Source organism: Hypomesus nipponensis, chromosome 15, assembly GCF_054491055.1.
Source record: "Hypomesus nipponensis isolate SF chromosome 15, ASM5449105v1, whole genome shotgun sequence".
NCBI lineage: Eukaryota > Metazoa > Chordata > Actinopteri > Osmeriformes > Osmeridae > Hypomesus > Hypomesus nipponensis.
The window spans coordinates 1,392,079-1,415,318 of NC_140375.1; the positions used below are offsets into that span (position 1 = coordinate 1,392,079).

General features: G+C 44.1%; 1 protein-coding gene and 1 long non-coding RNA gene across 6 annotated transcripts in view; one reads left to right on the forward strand and one right to left on the reverse strand.

Moving 5' to 3' along the window:
- Nucleotides 1–23,240, forward strand: part of golim4a (golgi integral membrane protein 4a) — a 93,687-nt gene that overhangs the window by 35,408 nt on the left and 35,039 nt on the right. For 3 of the 4 annotated variants that reach the window (XM_084673708.1, XM_084673710.1, XM_084673711.1), the window contains exons 2-10: nucleotides 9,975–10,049; nucleotides 10,125–10,174; nucleotides 10,412–10,465; nucleotides 10,581–10,731; nucleotides 10,965–11,047; nucleotides 11,153–11,236; nucleotides 12,426–12,644; nucleotides 12,820–13,107; nucleotides 13,288–13,574. In XM_084673708.1, the coding sequence (XP_084529834.1) occupies nucleotides 9,975–10,049; nucleotides 10,125–10,174; nucleotides 10,412–10,465; nucleotides 10,581–10,731; nucleotides 10,965–11,047; nucleotides 11,153–11,236; nucleotides 12,426–12,644; nucleotides 12,820–13,107; nucleotides 13,288–13,574 (1,291 nt within the window). Of the gene's footprint in view, nucleotides 1–9,033; nucleotides 9,571–9,974; nucleotides 10,050–10,124; nucleotides 10,175–10,411; nucleotides 10,466–10,580; nucleotides 10,732–10,964; nucleotides 11,048–11,152; nucleotides 11,237–12,425; nucleotides 12,645–12,819; nucleotides 13,108–13,287; nucleotides 13,575–23,240 lie in introns of those variants that run through there. The other variant, XM_084673709.1, reaches the window with a different exon arrangement.
- On the reverse strand, nucleotides 5,021–7,557 carry LOC146256958 (uncharacterized). Of its 2 annotated transcripts, none has more exons than XR_014729892.1 (3): nucleotides 7,386–7,557; nucleotides 5,435–6,380; nucleotides 5,021–5,216 (listed from the first exon to the last, which is right to left on the reverse strand). It is a non-coding gene; the product is annotated as an uncharacterized LOC146256958 (long non-coding RNA). The 2 variants fall into 2 exon arrangements; XR_014729893.1 differs by having other exon boundaries at nucleotides 6,486–7,557.

Sequence of the window (23,240 nt, forward strand, 5' to 3'; positions counted from 1 at the left end):
CAACTTCACTACGCTGACCGGCCAACCATGTGTTTACCCCGATAAAAATGATATCCGAAATGTAAAATGTAAACATTTTAAAATAAAAAATCCTGATTGTTGATTGTCAAACCAACATATTTGTCCTGTGTGTAAGAGCGAGATAGACGATCTGTCATAGCCTCCAATCAAGCAGAAGAGAAATTTGTGAAGATTGACGACACAAAGTAAATCATCGAAGATGAAAAGTAGCTTAGTCCTAAATGGAGTTGTATGCCCCACAGCACATATTTTACAAAGACTATACGGCAACAAAAGCCAAATGTTGCCATGTAATGTTGGGAATGGGATGCCGTTGCGACGGTAGTTGGAGCAACAAGTTGCCTAAATAGCCTGTAGCCTTTGCCATGTTTATGTACCATGTCAGCTTTACATGTATAAAAGGAAAGCTCAGAGAAGGTGAAAGGCTTGGTGACCAGCGTGGAGAAATGCGCTTCTAATGTGAACAGCATCGTGCCATTCGTAGCGTATTGTGGCGCTCCAGGGCACTTCGCAGCCAGTGTGTCCCAGGCGTTAGCTAGATTGAATCTATGGCTCTGGATTGATTGCAATGTCTGAACATCAGTTTCCACGCCTACTGGCCTCCTCTCGTTATCATATTGGGAACAATGAATGAATGAATTAATAAATGAATAAATACATCTCGTCTCTCGTCATCTTCCGCTTGTCCGGGGATCGGGTCGCGGGGGCAACGACCTAAGCAGGGAGGCCCAGGCTTCCCTCTCCCCGGCCACTTCCACCACCTCTTCCTGGGGGACCCCGAGGCGTTCCCAGGCCAGCCGAGTGACATAGTCCCTCCAGCGTGTCCTGGGTCTTCCCCGGGGCCTCTTCCCAGTGGGACGTCCCCGGAACACCTCACCAGGGAGGCGTCCAGGAGGCATCCTAATCAGATGCCCGAGCCACCTCAGCTGGCTCCTCTCGACGCGGAGGAGCAGCGGTTCTACTCTGAGCCCCTCCCGGATGACCGAGCTTCTCACCCTATCTCTAAGGGAGAGCCCGGACACCCTGCGGAGAAAGCTCATTTCGGCCGCTTGTATTCGCGATCTCGTTCTTTCGGTCACTACCCATAGTTCGTGACCATAGGTGAGGGTAGGAACGTAGATCGACTGGTAAATAGAGAGCTTCGCCTTTCGACTCAGCTCCTTCTTCACCACGACGGACCGATGCAGAGCCCGCATCACTGCGGACGCCGCACCGATCCGCCTGTTGACCTCGCGCTCCATTCTTCCCTCACTCGTGAACAAGACCCCGAGATACTTGAACTCCTCCACTCGGTTCAGGATCTCCTCCCCGACCCAGTCGATAACCATGGCCTCAGATTTGGAGGTGCTGATTCGCATCCCAGCCGCTTCACATTCGGTTGCGAACCGCTCCAGTGAGAGCTGAAGGTCACGGCCCGATGAAGCCAACAGGACCACATCATCTGCAAAAAGCAGCGACCCGATCCTGAGGTCACCAAACCGGACCCCCTCAACACCCTGGCTGTGCCTAGAAATCCTGTCCATATAGGTAATGAACAGAATCGGTGACATAGGGCAGCCCTGGCGGAGTCACCGCCAGGGCTCCTGAGTCCTCGGATGGTGGTCCAGAACCTTTTTGAAGCCGTTCGGAAGTCATTCTCCATGGCCTCGCCGAACTCCTCCCATGCCCGGGTTTTTGCCTCCGCGACCGCCAGAGCCGCGTTCCGCTTGGCCTGCCGGTACACATCAGCTGCCTCAGGAGTCCTACCAGCCAATAAAGCCCGATAGGCCTCCTTCTTCAGCTTGACGGCATCCCTCACCTCCGGAGTCCACCACCGGGTCCGAGATGAATAAATACATGAATAAATAAATGAATATATAAATGAATGAATAAATCAATCAATAAATGAATACATAAATGAATACAAAAATAAATACATACATAAATGTAAAATATATGTAACTATCGATTGAAAATTGTGCATTAATTCATATATATATACGTTTATTTCTGTTTAAATGCATGGATGTGGACATTTATTTATTCATTCATTCATTTGTAAATATGGCAGGTTTGGTCCTCCATACAAATACACCTGTAAATGCAAATGAAATTTCCACTCAAAATGCTGACAAAAGTTTGATTTACAATTTCCAACGCAGCCTCCATTGGTATTCTTAACCTAGAATGATAATATATAGTGCAGTGTTTCTTCTATGGCTAAATTTCTGCCGCCACAGTATCAGAAATCAGGCTGTACAAAATTTTAGGCCGTCTATCAGCAGTGATTGTTAGAGTGCATGTCGGAGAATTGCACGGACACGCGCTTCACACTGCAGTTGAGATTGCGTGTGTGCGTCCTTGAGAACTGTAAGTCGTATAACTTATGTTGTAAGTTCATTTAAGCCTGTTATTGTATAAGTCTATAGTTCTTGCAAATTTAAATCAAGTTAACTGGTGATTATTGTTGTTTGTTAAATTGCACATGTCTGTTGATTCATAGCGATTGCTGCCCTTGCTCAGGTTTGTATTTTAGGTGCATTATTATGCTGAAGTAGTTTTAAATATAGCTGCAAGCAGTGATGTGGGTTCCTCCTCAAAATGGCAAAATATTATAAAAATGTACAATGTAGAAGCAAAACGATTTCATGTTTGGCCAACAACAATAGGCTGAATGGGGATTTGAACTCATGAGCGTAGCCTAAGGTTACAATTCAGTCTCTCTATCCTCTCTTCTACACACCAACTGTTGGCAACCATGAGTGATGTCTGAGAAGTCTTGTGCAGTTGTCCCACGTTGGCAACAAATCAAACTTAACCTACTATATTCAACCGTGTTGGTTAAACAGGACTAACTAGTTCATTCACTGTGTTAATGAAATGCACTCCACGGCTACAAGCTAGCTAACGCTATACACGAGTCATTGACTTAATCATGCAAGCCCAGGTAACGAAACAATTGAGACCCATTCCCTTTTGACTACAATACCTCTGCTGTTAAGACCGTTTAAGAAATGTTGCAACAGGCTACAGTCTGAATCACGGATATAACTCTATTACATAAGTTACAATCGGGGGGTAAATTGGGGTTTGATATATGGGGGGCTCTGTAGTTTCTGGGTTTCGATGGCACATGTGTATGCAAAGCCTACCAAACAGGTATCCTACTCAGTTTAATGACTAACGCAGACTACCTAAAGCACTACCCTTCGAATAACTTTGTATAGTACTACTATGTGCCTCTTTCAATTATATCTTTAACATATAAAACGTTGAGATTGTATCATCTTGCGGAAAAAAACATGAAAAACTGAACCTAACAACAGCTAGGCTAGGCTAGCTCATAACGTTCAGTTCTCGTTCTCGCCAAACAACGGTTAGGGTCTACTGAAATTATTACCAAACTTAACTTTACGCCAGTAGCCTGACAAACTCATTCACTGTTGACTAATATATATATATATATATATATATATATATATATATATATATATAAGTTGTATGCATAATTTGTGATGACTTACTTTGATTTAGTAGTTGCTTCTCTTAGATGCTTGTTTGCCTTCGTACCTCGTGGCAGAAAATAACCGGAAATGACCAGGCTTCACACCTGTTTTTTTTTCACTTAATGATTAAATCATAGACATTCATTATTATGTCTATGGATTTAATGGCCAGACATAGTAAAACAACAAAACGTTATTATTCATCAAATGCATACATTACATTTTTATTTGGCATGTGGCAGCACAGTAAGAAAAAAGGCAGTAAACACATAACTGACAGCACACAAGCCTATAATACCAACAGTAGACTACATAGTAAATGGCAAACCAAAAGGGTAGACAAGCAACAAGTGAAACCAACGATCAATTGTGTTGACTTTCTATAGAGCAAACAAATCATGACTTTTATAGTTGTTCATTACAAAAGGCAATTCACCTTTATATTAACTATAAAATAAACAATTAAACTAACCATTCAAGTAAATTGCATACCTTTGAAAAGACTGACTTATTGTCTGTTCTAAACAAGAAATATTAATATTTCCATCAATCAAGCTGTTGTAGTGAATATATGTAATTTAGTGACTTTCTAGAAAGTTTCTGAGAACTGTAGCCTTGTGTTTTGATACTTTGTGCTAATAATATGAACAAGACACTGATGTGTGCAGGTGGCTACAGCTGTATTTCCATGTATAAAAAGCCTGTCTCTGGAGAATGTTTCATCAGATGCCGACAGACTACCCAATGTACGCTGTGTGTGTCAGGTCCTTTCTGCAAAAAGCTATATTCAATAAATACTTACTATATTCTAGCAGCTTTGGATGTATTCATTCTCAAATGTCCACCGCAATTGTCAATACCCCTGAACCATAGCAACTACCATGAGAGAGCCAGATTTAGCTATTGTGTAGGAATCCCCTCAGAATGAAACATCACCGTTACTATTTTGACTATACAGCTAGTCATACTGTGGTGTACCTGGACACCTGTTTAACTAAATAATCAGTATCACAAAGATTTGAGGCAAGTGGACATTTACATAAATACACCCCTTTCAGCCATTTTGTATTGTACTGTCCGTCTCTGGAGGGCTGGCAGGCAGTGGCAAGCAGAGCCTGCAGGCAGGCAGAGCCTGCAGGCAGGCAGAGCCTGCAGGCAGGCAGAGCCAGCAGGCAGGCAGAGCCTGCAGGCAGGCAGAGCCAGCAGGCAGGCAGAGCCAGCAGGCAGGCAGAGCCAGCAGGCAGGCAGAGCCAGCAGGCAGGCAGAGCCAGCAGGCAGGCAGAGCCAGCAGGCAGGCAGAGCCAGCAGGCAGGCAGAGCCAGCAGGCAGGCAGAGCCAGCAGGCAGGCAGAGCCAGCAGGCAGGCAGAGCCAGCAGGCAGGCAGAGCCAGCAGGCAGGCAGAGCCAGCAGGCAGGCAGAGCCAGCAGGCAGGCAGAGCCAGCAGGCAGGCAGAGCCAGCAGGCAGGCAGAGCCAGCAGGCAGGCAGAGCCAGCAGGCAGGCAGAGCCAGCAGGCAGGCAGAGCAGGCCAGCTGGATGAAGCCTTCCTGGGGTCAGGGCTGAAGAGAAGCTGCCCAGCTAGAGAGGGGTAGTCCAGCAAGAGGTCTGTGTTGCTCACAGCATCCTCTGTTGCATCCTGATAGATCTTTATTTGTCATTGTCACAAGTACAATGAAAGTAAAGTGCTTCCAGTCAGTGCAACATTCATTGGCCTAAAAATCAATGAAATGATAAAATTACTAAAGTACTCAAATAAACAAATATAACTAATAAATCAGAATACATATGCCTGAGACAGTACCATAAACAACACACCCATGTCATACATCCACAGTCATCACATAAAACATAACATGACATTGTGCACATTATTTTTTGGCAGCATTGACAGTGGTTATTGCAGTTGGATAAAAACTGTGTTTGTCCTTACCTTGATTGATCTGTACCGTCTGCCTGACGGCAACATTTCAAGCAGGGAGTGCCCAGGATGTGAAGTGTCTTTTATGATTTTCTGGGCTCTTTTGAGACAACGGGATCTGTGTAGGTCTCCCAGTGCGGGGAGAGGGCAGCCAACAATCTTTTGAGCGGTGTTGATGACCCTCTGGAGCATTTTCCTCTGAGCCACTGTACAGCTGGTATACCAAATGCCTATGCATACTTTCAATGGAGGCTCGGTGAAAGAACACCAGCAGTCTTCGTGTGATGTTACTCCTCAATTCCTGAGTATTCTCAGGAAGGACAGTCTCTGCTGGGCCTTTTTCAGCAACTCAGAGGTGTCCACACTCCAGGATAGGCTGTCCTGTATGTGGACCCCCAGGAAGCGAAAGTCTGCCACCCTCTCCACACTGATCCGGCTGATGGTCAATGGTGTGATCTCCTCTAGTCGATCTCCTGTAGTCTATTATGAGTTATTTTGTCTTTGCAGTGTTAAGGAGAAGGTTGTTGGCCATGCTCCAATTCGACAGCCGCTCCACTTCTTCTCTGTAGGCGGGCTCATCCCCCCCAGAGATAAACCCCGCCACTGTGGTGTCATCTGCAAACTTTACAATGGTGTTACTGTGATGGACAGGGGTGCAGTCGTGTGTGTAGAGGAAGTAGAGCAGGGGACTGAGCACACAGCCCCGGGGGGAGCCAGCTTAATCACTAGCTTGTGTGGGAGGATGTTGTTGAATGCAGAGCTGTAATCCACAAAAAGCATTCGCACATAGCTCCCCTGCTGCTCCAGGTGTGACAGAGCGGCATGGAGTGCTGCCGCCACTGCGTCTCCTGTGGATCTCTTCGCTCTGTAGGCAAACTGGTGGGGGTGAAGGCTGCGGGGCATCCTCTGTTACACTCCGTATTTTTTGTTGAGCAGGCCTCTGCATGACCCTGCAGACCTGTAAAAGTGAAGAAAAGATCCATGTCAGTTGTGACAAATGAAGCTTTTTACATCTACACTTGGCATAAAGTACAGTTTTGACTGTGAAATGCAATGGCATTACTTGAACTTATGGAGACCCGATGAAGTCACTCCAAACATTTGGCTCGATTCCAGGCTCTGGCAAGAGAATTTTGCTCTAAACTGGTCAATATACACATCTGACCAAAGACCAACTCGCCCTTTGCCTGTAAACAGTGATTCTGACTGTTAGAGACCTTAAAATACGCTGACCGAGTGAAACTAGCCTGGCTAACGTAGGTCGCTTTCTCAGGAAAATGACAAATGAAATAGGCTTGTTTTGAAAGATCCTATATACTGGATATCTTCAGCAGACTCTTGTCTACAAAAAGCAGCCCTCCCTGACGTTTTAGGAGTAGAATTGAGTGAACTACAATATCGTTTACACACTGCCAGTGAGTGAGCGAGCAGAGTCTGTCACTGAGGCTAAGTCAAAACAATGTACACCCGGGGACGCAGTCTCAGTCCACTTGCAAGTTTTCCACAAATCACAAAAATAATCGGAGCATCTGGCTAAAAGCACAATTCCCACATCTCCTACAGGCTGCCCTCCTCGACATTTTTGGTGTCGACCGAACTGTGAAATGGTGAACTTATGAACATGACGCGACCAAAACATGGCTGCCGCCTAAGCCTATGCGGTCTTCCTGGCACATAGGCTTATTACAAAGACTTTCACGAGCCAAATCAAAATTCTGAGCCGACAGGTCTGTGGGGAATTGCTTGTTCTCCTAAAAGCTGTCCTCCTCTAGCTTTTTGATGAATTTGCCGAGATACTACATGATTCAGTAATTACACAGAGGGAAAAAGCTAGCTACTTTTCGAGTTCGGTGTCACTTCAAACTCACGATCGGATCTAAAGGTCTCAAAGTGCTCAAACCTAGTGTACTTTCACAAACCCAATCATTGATTCTAGGTTAAAATGTATAAAAATAGGACTTACCAAACGTGGCTGCCTCAAAGCCGGCTATCAGGCGTTTCCAGTTGAAAACAACAATGCCCGCCGAAAAAGAAATTATATTCGTAACGGCGAGCTGCGATTGGAAGCGAAATGAAACAGGAGCTAAAGACCAAGGGTGGGGGCTTGGTCAGCACACCATTTCCAGAAAGAATGTGTGTGCGTCTCGCCAAGCTCGCGCGTGTCAAGTAGTGTGACCACCTGTCCCTATTTGCGCTGTATCGCACAGCATATTTAATATGCAACGTGCGGAACAAGGGGTGAAAATGCTGAGCGTGCAACACAACGCAAAGCGAGACAGGTGGTCACCCTAGTGTCAAGGAGCTGGATGAGCCTGTGACAATTTGGAGTGCGCGCTGTGGAGCCATTCAAATGAATTAAATTATATATAGACTTACCAAGGTGAAATTGTTTGTGGTACTTCAGAGTGATGTCATCTTGAACCTTAATTAGGTTTGAAAAACCATGAGTCAAAATTATATTAGATTTATTGACACAAAGATATTGAGGCAATGTGGACATTTACATAAATACATCCCTTTCAGCCATTTAGTATTGTATTTCTTATTCAATTTGACCATTTATAAAAACATGTACTTTACACATCTGGAACAAATTTCAAGTCGTTTGGATCTATGGTTCATGAGGAGAAGGGTTTTGAAGGTTGTACCAAATTTGGACAGTAAAATAAAATTCATAAGTCTGACAATATGGGTCCTTGAGGCTTTTTTGTTCCCCGTGAACATGAAATAATTCATGTATACCAATTTTCAGGCATTTTGGAGTAATGGGGCGCTGGGGAAATCAAGTAGACTTTGGGCGTGTTTTATAGTGCCACCTATGGGTGCACATGGGCCACTAGCCGTGTGGGAGTAGTGAGGGACCTGTTCATTGGGCCAAATTGGAAAAAATCGGGTCCAGGACTTTTTGAGCTATTGGGCCATTTAGCGGAGAAGAAAAATAATAAGAATAAGAATACTAACAAAAACAATAGGTTTGCTCCTACCGGAGGAACCCTAATTAATGAAAACTGGGTTTATTGTTAATATTTGCTACAGAATGCTTAGCCTATCAAGATCAAATGAAGCAAGCAGTGTACATGCTTCAGAGTGGCCTACCTTAATCAATAGGCTAGGCTACTGACCTTTTACAATAAGTTATTTTGTCAATTATTATTTTGCTAATGTCCTATGCAGAGCCATAGAAAGAAATGGCTCTGGTCCGCCTATCCGCCTATACTTTTCCCGGCACGTATAGCATACAGCCACACTTGGTATCAAATGTATTCACATCTCCAATATGAAAGGTGTACTGTAACTTAATCTCTTCATACATTAGCCAAAAGTACATACCATGACTCTTTGTCATGTGAATTCTAGTGTGCCTCTAAGTGGCTATATTCTAAGATGACACCTGCAGTCTTGCCAGTTCTTGTCCTTTAGCAGTGACTTGGCTTGTCTGTGATCACAAGGCCTATGGATATTAGCTAACAGGGTTTCCCACAGCACTTTGTAGTTAAGGCGGCCGCCTAAGCAACACACGCCTGCCGCCTTAACTACGTTGATGATATTTTTTTATAAACAATATCCACCGTGTTACTCTGTCCTGTTTTCTCCCTATCATTCCAAACCGTGACCAACCCCAGTCTCCCTTCGCTGCAGAACGCATTTGAGGAAAAACTTTGCCCCGCTAAGCCGGCAAACCCCCCCCTCGGTCTGCCGGCAAACCCAACCCTACCACCTTAACTCACAAATTTTCAGCGGGAAACCCTGAGCTAAGCATTAATGATTGCTAACGAGGTAATGACACAAGAGTCCTTTAAAAACATGAAGGCTACATAATTGTTCATTATTTCATCTGTCCTGTGTAATCCTCTCTTTACCTGTTCTGCCCCGTCAACCTGTCCTCTCTTATTTCCCCCAGAAATACAAATTGATCCTTAGAGCAGGCTGTGCTGTCAGCTCTTCAAGAGTTGATTAGTAATGCCTGTCCAGGAGGTGTGACACTCCTTTTTCTATCCCAGATCTGTTTCTCTTCCCTATTACCAGTGGGTGGGGATGATGCATCCATGATGAGGAGAGCTGAAAATGGTGGGGTTTAGAGGAAAAGAAGGAAAGGGCTATGTGCAGAGTTGAGAGGGGAGAGGGGGACAGGTGGAGAAGAGGTGGAGGTAAGTGCTGAGTCTGCATCTCAGTACGATCACAGTGTTGAATTCATCACCTGCTCGTCAATGGAGGAGCATGGCCATCACACACACACATGTTAGACAAATATAAAACAACCACAGTGTATAATCCAAACTGTACTCACATTCTTCGTGTGTGTGTGTGCGTGCGAGTAAACATTTTGGCTCATCATCATGTCTCTGTTTAGCTTAGCACTCCAGATGGCTTTGTAAGAACATCCTCTCATAGTAACTGTCTGTTGTCTGCTCTCTACCCTCCTCCCTCTGTACCTCCTATATTTACCTCCTTCCTTTTGTCTATTCTCCTTCTCCTCTTTCTACCCTCCTCCCTTTTGATCTCCCTCCCTCTCCATCTCCCATTATATCCATCCCTCTTTGCCTCCCCTCAGTGGTGTACGAGCACCGCTCCAGACTAGAGAAGTCACTGCAGAAGGAGAGAGTTGAACACAAGAAGGCCAAAGAGGGTGAGAGACCAGACCTCCATTCCCTCTTTTGTTTACATGGACAATTTAAAGCTGACCTTTTTTTTGTCCCATCAGATTACCTGGTTTATAAGTTGGAGTCTCAGCAGTCTCTGAACAAGGAGAAGGTAGGCAAAAGTCTACCTATGAATGAGTTGAGTTGAGTAGATTTTATTTGGACATGGATGAACCAGATGCATTGTTTACAGTGTGTTAGCATAACGTCTGAAGTCTATGAGGTGATGATTGGCTGTGTGTTGGTGTGTCATGGAGGACGGGTGGAGGTGATGGTTGTCTAACCTGTGTGTTGGTGTGTCACGGAGGTGATGGTTGACTAACCTGTATATTGGTGTGTTATTCAACAGCAAGACGCCAGCAGTAGATTCAACTCCCTCCATGTACAACATCAGATGCTAAAGGTCAGTCACTATGCACGCAGTAGACACTGATAAAAAAAAATCTGATATTTCCGACAATGTTTTATACATAAACACACACACAACCAATTTCGTGCCCGTGTCCCTGCTGTTGCAGAACCAGCACGATGACTTGAAGAAGCAGTACTATGAGCTGCAGGAGCAGCACCAGATCCAGGGAGAAGACCACGGCCGAGCCCTGGAGGAGCACAAGGAGCGCTATGAGAAGCTGCAGCAGACCAAGGACCTGGAGATGTCCAAGCTCAAAGGTACAGGCAGATATAAACAAGTCCTTGGCACAAATCAATTGTTTAGTATCAAAGGCAGTCAAACATGTGACCTCATACAAGGCCTTTGTCTCTCTTTTCAAGCTGTATGTGGTAATGCGCCCAACTTACAAGTTGTTATTTAAAAACACCCATTGAGGTGCAGTAGTCTCTCCCTTGAATGGCTTCCTTGGATGTGTGTTCATGTGTATTATATTCTGGTGCTACCACTGTAGAGAATGTGTACAACCTGCGGGAGGAAAATAAACAGCTAAGGAAAGCTCACCAGGACATCCATATTCAACTGCAGGATGCACGTGTGAGTACCAAGGGCGAGGACTGGACAGTAGGGTTAGTGTGTGTGCCGTATGTACTTATCCATGTATTTCCCATTAACCGTTGCCAACGCTTCATGCCATCCCAGATCCAGCACATGGACCTGAAAGCTGCTCACGACCAGCTGGCACTGACACTGGAAGACCACAAGAGTGCCCTGGCCACTGCTCAGGTAGGGACAAAGAGAGAGAGGAGGGTGTGTCTCAACAGCCTCTTGGGGCCTCCACCCTCACTCACCTGGCTCTTTGAAGAAACATCCGAGAGGGAGGTGGGGCACAGCAGAGACAGACTAGCAGTTGTAACTCATTAGGATTCCTCCGTCAGGAGCAAACCTATTTTTTTTTGTTTGTTTTATTATTAGGATTTTTCCGTCAGGAGGAAACCTGTTGTTTTTGTTTGTACTCTTATTATTAGGTGTGCTTGCTCTTAATGAGGTACCCTGGTGTTATCTTGCATATATATATACACATACACACAGTATATTAGATTGGATCATAACAAGCTTAGAAAATGTTATGTTGGAATATAGCCCGTTTTGTTGTGACTGACTGAAGACGTATTCTTCATCTGACTGCAAATTCAGGTACGGACGTACCATTTTATCCCCATAATTTTTTATTTTTTTTTAAGCTTGTTAGCTATGATCCAATCTAATTTCCCACTGCACAAACTGCATTGAAACAACCTAGATCAGAAACATTGCAGATTCACATTGGACCACCCAGACGGCAACGTTGGTCAGCGTTATCAAGAGATTGATTTGAATGTAAGCACAGGAGTTGGGAAGACGTAATGTTGGACAACTTATGTCTTTGGTACACAAACTTGTCTGTCGTTTAAGCAAGCATAAAACAGAATGACAACAAAATATCAGAAAGGCCCTAACTCCAAACAACCATGTATCCCATGACTCACTGCGTCTTGAAGGGGCAGTGTCCACTTTAAACTTTGAAGTGAATTATGTAGTCCACATCACATTTACAGTAGGGGTGGGAATCTTTTGGTACCTCATGATTCGATTCAAATAAAATCTTGGGGTCACAATTAGATTTTTGAAATATGTGAATTGCTTGAAGATTGAATCGCGATTCATATGTGAATCTATTTTTTTTTCCCACCCCTAATTAACAGCACATTAATTCATTAACATGTAAATCAAATTTAGCATAATAGTTCATAGTAGCAAGAAGCAACGGGGTGTGTGCAACGGACACTGTACTCATTATGATTCATCAATCATGACTCACTGACTCATTACTTACTTTTAATGAATTAAATAATAAAGGACTTTGTATGAAAGAGTTGTCTGGATGTTGTGTGGAGGTTGTCTGAAGGTTGCTTTGTGGTTATTTTGCTTCTAGATGCAGGTAGATGAGTTCAAGAAGCTGAAGGAGAACTTAAACAGAATGCCCAGACAACACGCTGACCATAACCATCCTCAACAACAAAGTCAGCCTGCAGTCTTATTGGACCAGGCCCATGTACAGGACCCCCCCCCACCCCAGCAGGAAGCCCTATTGGCTGAGACACACAAGGAAGAATATGCCCATGAAGATGATCACCTAGATACACAATCAAAAGTATGGCAGTCTCTGATGAAGTTGTCTTGTTTTTAGTGGTGTCAAACAATTAAAATATTAAATGTAATCGCCGTTAATAATGCGTTAAACTGACAGCAATACTTGTTTTACTTGGGACACAGACACACACCCACAAACAAACAAACACACTAATCATCTATTTCCTTAATCACAGTTGGACCTGCAGGACAACGGGGAGGGACCTAAGATGGATCCCCAGTCTCAGCTGACCATAGCCCACAATGCCTTGCCAGAGAAAGAGGGAGATGTGGAGGGAGAAGGGGAAGCGGAGAGGAGGAGAGAGCTAGCAGAAGAGGAGATGGAGCAGGCAGGGCAGCCCCAGAAGCTGGAGGAGGAGTCTGACCAACCCCAGAATGAGGAGCAGGAGGGGGCGGAGCTAGAGCACGAGCATGAGCTGCCAGATGACAATGCTCTTGACCGTCAGAGACGCCAACCACAACCGGTTAGAACGATAGTAGAATCTCTTAGAACCTTGGTAGAACAAACACAATATGCAAGTGGATGTAGTTGCTGAAATATTGTACTGCTCAGAACCCTACCAATGTTTTCAAACACTCTCTGTTTAGTTTTTAATAACACTTTGAAGATGGTCTCCTGACTCATTTTTGCAAATTTTCCACAGGACCCCCTGGTGGAGCTCCACATTGAGGCCCACCTCCATCAGGATGCCCACTCTGAGGTGGAGCATGTCAAATCAGCCTATGAGCAGCAGCAGGAGCAGCAACGCCTGGAGGCCCAGCGGGCCCAAGAGCAGAGGGCACTGCAGTTGCACCAGGAGGCCCTGCAGGCCCAGAGGGAGAAGGAGCAGAGGGAGAGGGAGCACCGTCTGAAGGAGCAGCAGGAGAAGGAGGCACAGCACAACCAGGAGGCCGACAGACAGGAGCAACTCCTCAGGGAGGAGCACCTCAGGTCAGAAAGGGAAGCAGTCATGTGGGGTTACCTAGTGGCCACGGGGAGTTGAGAAAGATAATGCATACTTTTAGTACTTTTAAGATGGTCTGAGACATTCAATACTGAGGCCTAGAAAATTCCTCCTTCCTGATATGCTGTGGCAGAATTGTGGGATCTCTATAATATTCATGGTATATGGTAAACTAACTAAAATGTGTAAATAGTTGGGGCATTAGAACAAGATGGCGGCATAATGTGATTGCTCCACACAGCCTTACAGAATCATAATATAAATCCCCAAGTTATGTTTAGTAGCTTAACAGTAACCACGTCAAAAACTGCGTCAAACAAGGAGGGTGATATTTTCAAGCAAGCAAAAAGTTTGCAATAGCAGAAAAATTTGACAATAATCGAGAACGAGGAACAAGCTAGTAGGGACCAAGCCATGGCCACCGTGCTAACAGAGCTAAAGACACTTTGTGCGGAATTCGGTGGGTTTGGTTCCAAACTGGACGGAATAGACGGACGGCTCTCCAAGATGGCCAACTTCAAGTTCAAGTTTAAGTATTTTATTTGTCAAGTACACAGAACAACACAAGGTTAGACAGGGCACTGAAATTCTTAAGACAAGACAACGCAAGCACCTGGCATAATATAACATATATGTGTATGGAACATAATATACATCTATGCTGAGCTTAAATAAGTGAAACTTCCTAAATATACAGATAGCAATAAATAATCGACTATACTAACCCTAATACTAAAACTTCCTAAATTACAGATAACAATAAATAGTACACTATACTAACCCTAAATGTACATAAAACCTGTTTCAACCCTATAACCTATTCTAACCCAAGTGGAGTACAGTACAATAGTGCAAATTTGCAGATCAGTGACTAAGTCAATGACCATACAGGAGCCTGGTGGCGAGGTACAGTGAGGTACAGTAGTGCAATGTTACTGCAACCAGTAGCTGAAAGTGACAGTGTATAAGTGACTAGTGTGCAGTAAATCAATGTCCATATCAGTGTCCATTCAGAAGCCTGATGGCCCTTGTGTAGAAACTGTTGTCCAGTCTGCGTGTGCGCGACCGGATGCTGCGTTAACGCCTGCCAGAAGGCAACGGGGTAAAGAGACTGAAGGATGTGTGGGAACAGTCTCTTAAAATCCTGCTGGCTTTCCTTAGGCAACGTGTGTGGTAGGTGTCCTGTAGGGCTGGTAGCTTCCTGCCGATGATGAACTCAGCAGAACGGACCACACTTCGTAGGGCCTTGCGGTCCCTGTTTGTGCAGCTCCCATACCACACTGTAATACAACCAGTCAGAATGCTCTTGATAGTGCATCTGTAAAAGTTAGTGAGGATGACTGCATCCATACCAAATTTCTCAGGAAGAAGAGGCGCTTAGGGGCCGCTTCGACCAACTTGTCTGTGTGAACAGACCAGATGAGGTCGTTGCTGATGTTCACCCCGAGGAACTTGAAGCGGCTGACCTTCTCCACTTCAGAGCCGTTGATGAGTAGGGGTGCATGCTCCTCCTCCTGCCGCCTCCTATAGTCCACAATCATCTCCTTGGTCTTGCTGATGTTGAGAGAGAGATTATTGTCCTGACTCCATGATGTCAGGGTGTCAACCTCCTCTCTGTAGACTGACTCGTCACTGTCAGAGATGAGGCCCACGATGGTTGTGTCGTCAGCAAACTTAACAAGGAGGTTGGAGCTGTGCGTTGCCACACAGTCGTGAGTGAACAAGTAGAACAGGAGAGGGCTGAGCACACAGCCCTGGGGGGTGCCTGTGTTGGTGATCAGTACGGATGAGGTGCGGTCACCAATTCTCACCACCTGTGGAGTCCCCGTCAGGAAGTGGAAGATCCACTTGCAGAGGGAGGTGCTTAGTCCCAGGTCCACAAGCTTGGAGACCTGTCTGGAGGGGATGATGGTGTTGAATGCAGAGCTGTTGTCAATGAATCCAGGTGGGAGAGAGCGGTGTGCATAGTCAGAGTGATGGCATTGCCTGTAAACCTGTTAGACCGGTATGCAAACTGCATAGGGTCCAGGGTGGGGGGCAGCGAGGAGCAGATGAATGATTTGACGAGCCGCTCGAAGCACTTCATGATGACAGAGGTCAGTGCTATTGGGCAATAGTCGTTCAAACATGTGACCTTGGTGTTCTTGGGCACAGGGATAATGGTGCTCTAAAGCAGGTGGGGAGTACAGACAGGTTAAGGGAGAGGTTGAAGATGTCACTGAAGACCCCTGCCAGCTGGTCAGCGCAGCCCCTGAGGGCCCTACCTGATATGCCGTCTGGGCCAGGTGCCTTGTGAGGGTTGTTCTTCTTAACCCTTGTGTTCTCCTCGGGTCATTCTGACCCATCAGTCATTGTGACCCACCTTCGTTCGCGACAACTTTACCGCATACAAAAACATGGTGAAGCATTTTCTTTTAACCGTTGGGCTGTCTCAGACCCCCCACATTGCGAAGGTTAAAAGAAAATAATTTGTATTTGCTTTTGTATTGGGTAAAATTGGGTAAACACAACGATGGTTCGTTATGAACCTTTTGGTCATGTGACCCGAAGGCAGCACAAGGGTTAAAGCACTGCCTCACCTCGGCTACAGTTAGTGTAGGCACACCACTGTCTTGGCCTTCAGGTAGCTCCACTTCAGGGGGGTCACTGTCCCTCTCAAAGCGAGCGTAGAAGGAGTTCAGCCCTTTTCGCGGCTTTGATGGCCTTCAGAAGGTCGTATCTGGCCTTCCTGTACTCATCAGGGTCCCCAGAGTTAAAGGTGACAGTGCAGGCTCTCAGGTTGGCCCGGACCACGGCATCAACCCAGGGCTTCTGATTTGGGAAAGACCGGACAACCGTCTTCGGGACAATGTCATCAATGCAGTGCTGGATGTAGCTGGAGACAGTGTCTGAGTATTCGTTAATGTCCCCATCTGCTGCCTCCTTGAACATCAGCCAGTCAGTGGCGTCAAAGCAGTCCTGGAGGGTCGCCACACACTCGTCACTCCATAGGTGAATTGACCTCTCAACCGGTCTGACCTGTTTTAGCTTTTGTTCATATGCGGGGAGGAGAAGAATGGAGGTGTGATCAGCCTTCCCAAAAGCAGGGCGGGGAAGGGGTTTGTAACTGCCCTTGAATGTTGTATAACAATGGTCAAGGATCTGGTCTCCACGTGTGAAGAAGTCAATGTGCTGATAGTACTTGGGCAGGACTTTCTTTATGTTAGCTCTGTTGAAATCACCAACAACAATGAAGGCTGCCTCTGGGTGCACATTTTCCAGACCATTGATAATCCCATACAGTTCATCCAAAGCAGCGGCCTTGTCTACCTTAGGGGCGATGTAGACTGCACTCATGACGACCGCAGTGAATTCCCGAGGTAGATAGAAGGGTCTGATTTTTACAGTTAGCAGTTCAAGGACCGGAGAGCAGTGAGATGCTAGTACCGCTACATCCGTAGCCCAGAAAGAGTTAACCATAACACAGACCCCTTCGCCCCTGCACTTCCCTGAATCAGCTGTTCTGTCCTGGCGGTATATGGTGAATCCCAACGGTGTAACCGCTGCATCGGAGATCTCCGGAGACAGCCAGGTCTCGACGAACGCCAGTACACAGCAGTTCCTGATGTCCCGTTGGAACTTGACACGAGCGTTAAGTTCATCCATTTTGTTGTCGATGGACTGAGCGTTAGCTAGTAAGATGGTTGGAAAAGCAGGTTTGAAGCACCGTTTCCGAGTTGGAACAAGAACTCCAGCACGCCGGCCTCGTTTCTTCTTCTTCTGTCTCGCAGGTAAACAGAGCGGCGGAACAAAAAAGGGCCAGCTGCAGTCCGAGCTCGCACTCCGAAAAGTGGAATTAAAGTTCGTAAAATAATCCTTGCCAAGTGACAACTTAATGTCCAGAAGTGTCTGCCGGTCGTACTGAATAAACGACAATATAACATTGACAAAACAAGCAACAAACACTAAAATGACAAACAAAAAGCTAGGTTTTTGCGGAGCTGTCGTCGGCGCGGCCATCTCTTAGGCGCACCGGATGTCTCCCAACTTAGTTGAGGCTCTAGAAAATAACATGAATGAGGTGAAGCGGGACAAAGCATCCAATATTGCACGGTTGGAGAAAGCCAAAACACGCATCATGTCAACGGAAGACAAGTTGGAGAACACCATGACGGGCCTGAATAAAGCTTCAAGGCGGATCACGTATCTTGAATCTAAAGTTGAAGACTTGGAAAATCGCAGCCGGAGGAAAAATCTATGAATGTTTGGACTCAGAGAGGGGGTAGAGGGAAACCGACAACTGTTGGACTTTTTGCAGGAGATGTTGCCGGGCTGGTTGGGTACTGATAAATCCATCATGCTGGAAAGAGCTCAACACCTGTGTTACGTCCCAACTGGTTCCCAATTTAACTGGTTCCCCAGCTGTGCGTGCACCTATCAGTCTGCCTCTATCACCAGATTCGTCACAAATTCACAAACATATTACTGGCGACTAACCCAGACAATACGATCAAAATACGCGTAACACAACATGGAAACATTCGTTTCCTATGCGATTTCGTGTAGCCTATTGCTGAGTGTTTCTTCGCTATATCTTTTGAAATCAATTCATTTCATAATTGTATATTCTGAACAAATGGTGGTTGTGGTTAATATGGCTATTGCCTTGAGACAACTCCAAATACGTGATGAGTAGCCTACATTCTGGTAGTGTCTACGGTAACTAGTTGATTCAGAAGAACCAAAACAACTTGTTGCCTGAAGGCCAACGTGGTTAATAAGTCTGTGACTGAATTCATTGATCACCCACGTGCTTCAGTAGCTCACGGTGCAATGCACGGGATTGTCACTTTGCATCTGTTTTTGCTCGCGGGATCGAATATCTCTCGAATCTTTTATTTGCTTAGCTTCCATTTATTGTGGTGTGAATGGCTGTAATGTAGTGCTCAGTACATTTGTTCAGAATATACAATTATGAAATGAATTGATTTCAAAAGATATAGCGAAGAAACACAAATACGTGCATAGTAAGCCTACATTCGGGTAGTGTCTATGGGAACCAGTTGAATCAGAAGAAGCCAATTCAAAATGTTACCTGAAGGCCAACGAAGTTAAGAAATACCTAACGATTCAGCGACATTTGTGAGCTGATATAGCTCGTGGTGTTAATCAATGGATACTAGTACGAACATGTTTTTACTCTAGTGCGATCGAATCCCACTTCATGCGAGTCTGCAAATGTTTTATTTTGTCACCATTTATTTTGTCGCGAATGGTAGCCTAATGTAGTGCGCACGTAGCCTATAGGCCTACTTTCATATTTGGCGCAGCAAATATGAGATCCGACTTGAAAATCGCCAGTAATATGTTTGTGAATTTGTGACGAATCTGGTGAAAGAGAAAGACTGATAGGTGCACGCACAGCTGGGGAACCAGTTAAATTGGGAACCAGTTGGGACTTAACACCGGCAAAGCCGAACAAAGACAGGGCAGTCCTCATTCTCTTTCTGAAGTTCCAGGACCGGGAATTTGTTTTCAGCTGCTCTAAAATGCGTGACATCAAACACAATGGAAGCAAACTGTCCTTCGCCTAAGACTTCTCCGCTGAGACAACGCAGTCAAGAAGCTGTTTATGAATGCTGGCTCCTTCCGAGGGTTTCAACAAAATCCATGCAGGATGAGATTACTCCACAACGGCAAGATTCATCTCCTCTCGTCACCGGAGGATGCAGAGTAATGTCATCGCGGGATTTGAGGACATGGGTTTGTTTACAGATTCAGATTCAGCTGATGTCTTTCGAAGAGGTACTGCACTAACTAATGTTTACATGTACATGTATGCATTTAGCAGACGCTTTTATCCAAAGTGACTTCCAAGAGAGAGCTTTACAAAAGAGCATAGGTCACTGATCATAACAACGAGGTAGCTCCCTTACAAAAAAGAAGTATATTAAAGTATACCATAAGTATACTAAAATATAGATAGTACACTTTTAGTTCACGTTTGATATACTTTTAAGAAGTATGCTTAGAAAATAGTTCACTTTTAATATACTTTTAAGTAGTATACTTAGAACATAGTTTACTTTTAATATACTTTTAAGTATGCTTTGAAAATAGTTCACTTTTGTATACTGCAAAGTAGCCTGTGAAGTGCACTTTCAGTTCATCAAGTATACTTCCTCAAGTACTTCAAAGTATACTTTGGAATACTCTTAAGTAGCCTGTGTAGTGCACTTTCAGTTCATCAAGTATACTTCCTCAAGTACTTCAAAGTATACTTTGGAATACCCTAAAGTAGCCTGTGTAGTGCACTTTCAGTTCATCAAGTATATTTCCTCAAGTACTTCAAAGTATACTTTGGAATACTCTTAAGTAGCCTGTGTAGTGCACTTTCAGTTCATCAAGTATACTTCCTCAAGTACTTCAAAGTATACTTTGGAATACTCTAAAGTAGCCTGTGTAGTGCACTTTTAGTTCATCAAATATACTTCCTAAAGAACCTCAAAGTATACTTTGCAATACTTTCAAGTGCACTTTCATTTAATGTATGTACGTCAACAAGTAAGCTTCTAAATGTAATTTTACCATTATTTACTAATGTATTAAAATGTTTATGGGCCCCTCAAACGCCTCAGCTCTTGAGTCACTTGGCGGGAACGGGGGCCTTCATAATAGTTTACTGCAGATTCGTAGCTCTTCACTACGTACTTTTAAGAAGTATGCTTAGAAACAGAAAATGGTATACATTTTTTTCTGGAGTAGGATGTATGTTTTCTATTATTATACAGCAAAAAGTCAAAATAATTTTGAAGTACATTATTATATGGCAACGACGGTACGAGCATTCTGATTGGCTAATGGGTAGTCATGCCAGACGCGTATTGCCCTCCTCAGCGGTCAATACGGCTCCGTATTGCCCTCTGACGTCAGCTGCTAAATGAGCGACGAGTCAGCTGCTGAGTTTTACTATCCAGATGATGTTGAAAAGATTTGTCATCGAAAGTGAGGATGAAGACTAGACTCTTTTAATCACTTGTGTCGTTATTTTGTGTTGAAATTAAAGCCATTTTAGCAGAACCATGTTGTCCGCTTTCTATCAAAAGTAATGAGTTGCTAGGCAACACATGAAACACAGCGTGAGAATACTTGAAAGCTAGCTACAATTAGCCTAGAGGTACCATTTATTTTTGTTTACAAAATGAAAAGAAGCTAAAAATGCCATATAATAAACTACTTACTAACCTCGACCGTTCGGTCATGCCGGGAAATATCAAACCTCGGCTTTGCCGTATCAACCCCCGCTATATCGCTCGGTCGATACGTTCCAGCCTCAGTTTGATATTTCCCGGCATGAACTCACTCTTGGTTAGTAAGTAGTTATTACAGGTTACATTTTTTTGATCCATCTCATTCTAAATATTCATGTCTATGAAAATCTAATGCGTTGCACATTGAATCTTTTTTTGCTACTGAAGCTGTAACCTTAATTACTGCTAAAACATTCTGAAACCCTATACTCTTATACAAATAATTATCAATTGGAGTATTAATGGAAAAAAACGAAAAAGCTACTTGAGAATTTGAAGGTTATACTGTCAAACTGACTGAAGAATGAAATAACAACGTGAAATAATGGAGATAGTGTGGCTGATTGGCTAGTCAATTCCCATGATGCAAGGCGGTAAATAGTGTTAAAATTTGCTGATAAGTTTGCCGTTTGTTCGAAATACAAATGTAACTTCATGAATTTTGATTTTTAAATGTGTGTGCTTAGAATGTAGAGTTTTGTTGCGTGGTAATTGTCATTGTTGTGCTGGTTTACCATTGTAACCATGAGTTAAATGACTGTTACATTTGACAAGAACAGCTGGATTCTAGTAAAGTTATTGAGTATGCAGTGAAGAGCTACAAATCTGCCGTTAACTATTATGAGGGCCCTGTTCTCGCCAAGTGACTCAAGATCTGAGGCGTTTGAGGGGCCCATAAACATTAAAATACATTAGTAAATAATAGTAAAATTACATTTAGAAGTTTACTTGTTGACGTACATACATTAAATCAAAGTGCACTTGAAAATTAAGTATACTTTGAGGTTCTTTAGGAAGTATACTTCATGAACTCAAAGTGCACTACACAGGCTACTTTAGAGTATATTCCAAAGTATACTTTGAAGTACTTGAGGAAGTATACTTGATGAACTGAAAGTGCACTACACAGGCTACTTTGCAGTATTCAAAAGTAAACCTTGAAATACACTACAAGTGTACTTTAAAGTGTACTAAATGACCTAAAAAGTGGGCCAATTCAGTTCACTTAGTACAAAAAAAGTATATAAATAAGTACACTGCTAGTATACTTTAAGTAACATGATAATAGTATACTTTTTAATACTAAGTAAACTTACAAAATAAACTTGAAGTATACTTCTTTTTTGTAAGGGCCCAAACATGGCAAGCAGCCAAAACATGAAGCATACATTGTGAAAAACCAAAGAAGTGCCAAAGGGAAGAATCATAAGAGCATGCAGTTAAACAAGTTACAATTAAACAACATGAAACCCAAAAGGTGCAAGAGTGTACCTGTAGAACAATTAACAGTAAAATATTTCACAGCGATTACAGTTCAAATCCGTTATAACTAACCAACAAGAACAACAAATCTCTCAATAAGAGTCATTGTGAACCTGGAGGAAACTAACATCAGGTCCTGCCAAGTATTCCTAAGTGCTGTTGTACTCGCAGAACAAGTGCGTCTTGAGTCTTTTCTTGAAGGTGGGGAGACAGTCAGTGTCCCTGATGGAGGTGGGGAGCTGATTCCACCATTGGGGGGCCAGACAGGAGAAGAGCTTGTGTTGGGACCGGGCACTCTTGAGCGGTGGGACCACCAGGCGGTTGTCAGAAGAAGACCGTAGGTGGTGGTGTAAGGCTGGAGGAGAGACTTGATGTAGTCGGGTGCAGCCCCGTTCACTGCTCGGAAGGTCAGTACCAGAGTCTTGAATCTGATACGTTGAAAGCACAGACCTGTTGAAGAAGTCTGTGCTCTCAGTTCCATGAACAGGTGACCTTACTCTATTCAGTAGACATAAGGACCTACATTATATAAGGAGCCTGGGAATCATTTTGTTTCTTTGATTATGGTTATCCGACCTGACTAGCAAGAGGTCGCTTGTTTACTTTCATTTATAGATATGGTGCACGAGGTTGCTATAGTTTAATTTAACCCAATTATTTCCAAGGCTCCACTTTAAACTTTATGGACACTAACATGGATAGAAGACGTGGGTTTATTTACATGTCGGGTTAACCAGCTGATGCCTTTTGGTGGGTCATTACCGTAAATATTGGAGAAAAGGACTAGGGAAGTTTGGACTGTACTTTCTGATTAGTGTTCGTTTTGACTGCATGGTTTGTGGACTTCATTTATGGTTTGCTTGGGATAGGTTTGCCAGTGAAGCTACTCCTCAGTTATATGGATCGGCATCAAGTCCTACAAGTGTTATAGGTTTTGGAGGGAGATGGAGAGAAGGGGGATTGGAATGGTTCAGGGGTCCACATTGTTGTGGGACATGGGGGTTGTTCTATCAACGTTGATTAAGGAAAAGCGAGACTTAATTCGACAAGTCTTGCTTACTTCAGCGAGTGTCACGTTAAGGGGCTTATTCTAGTTCTAGC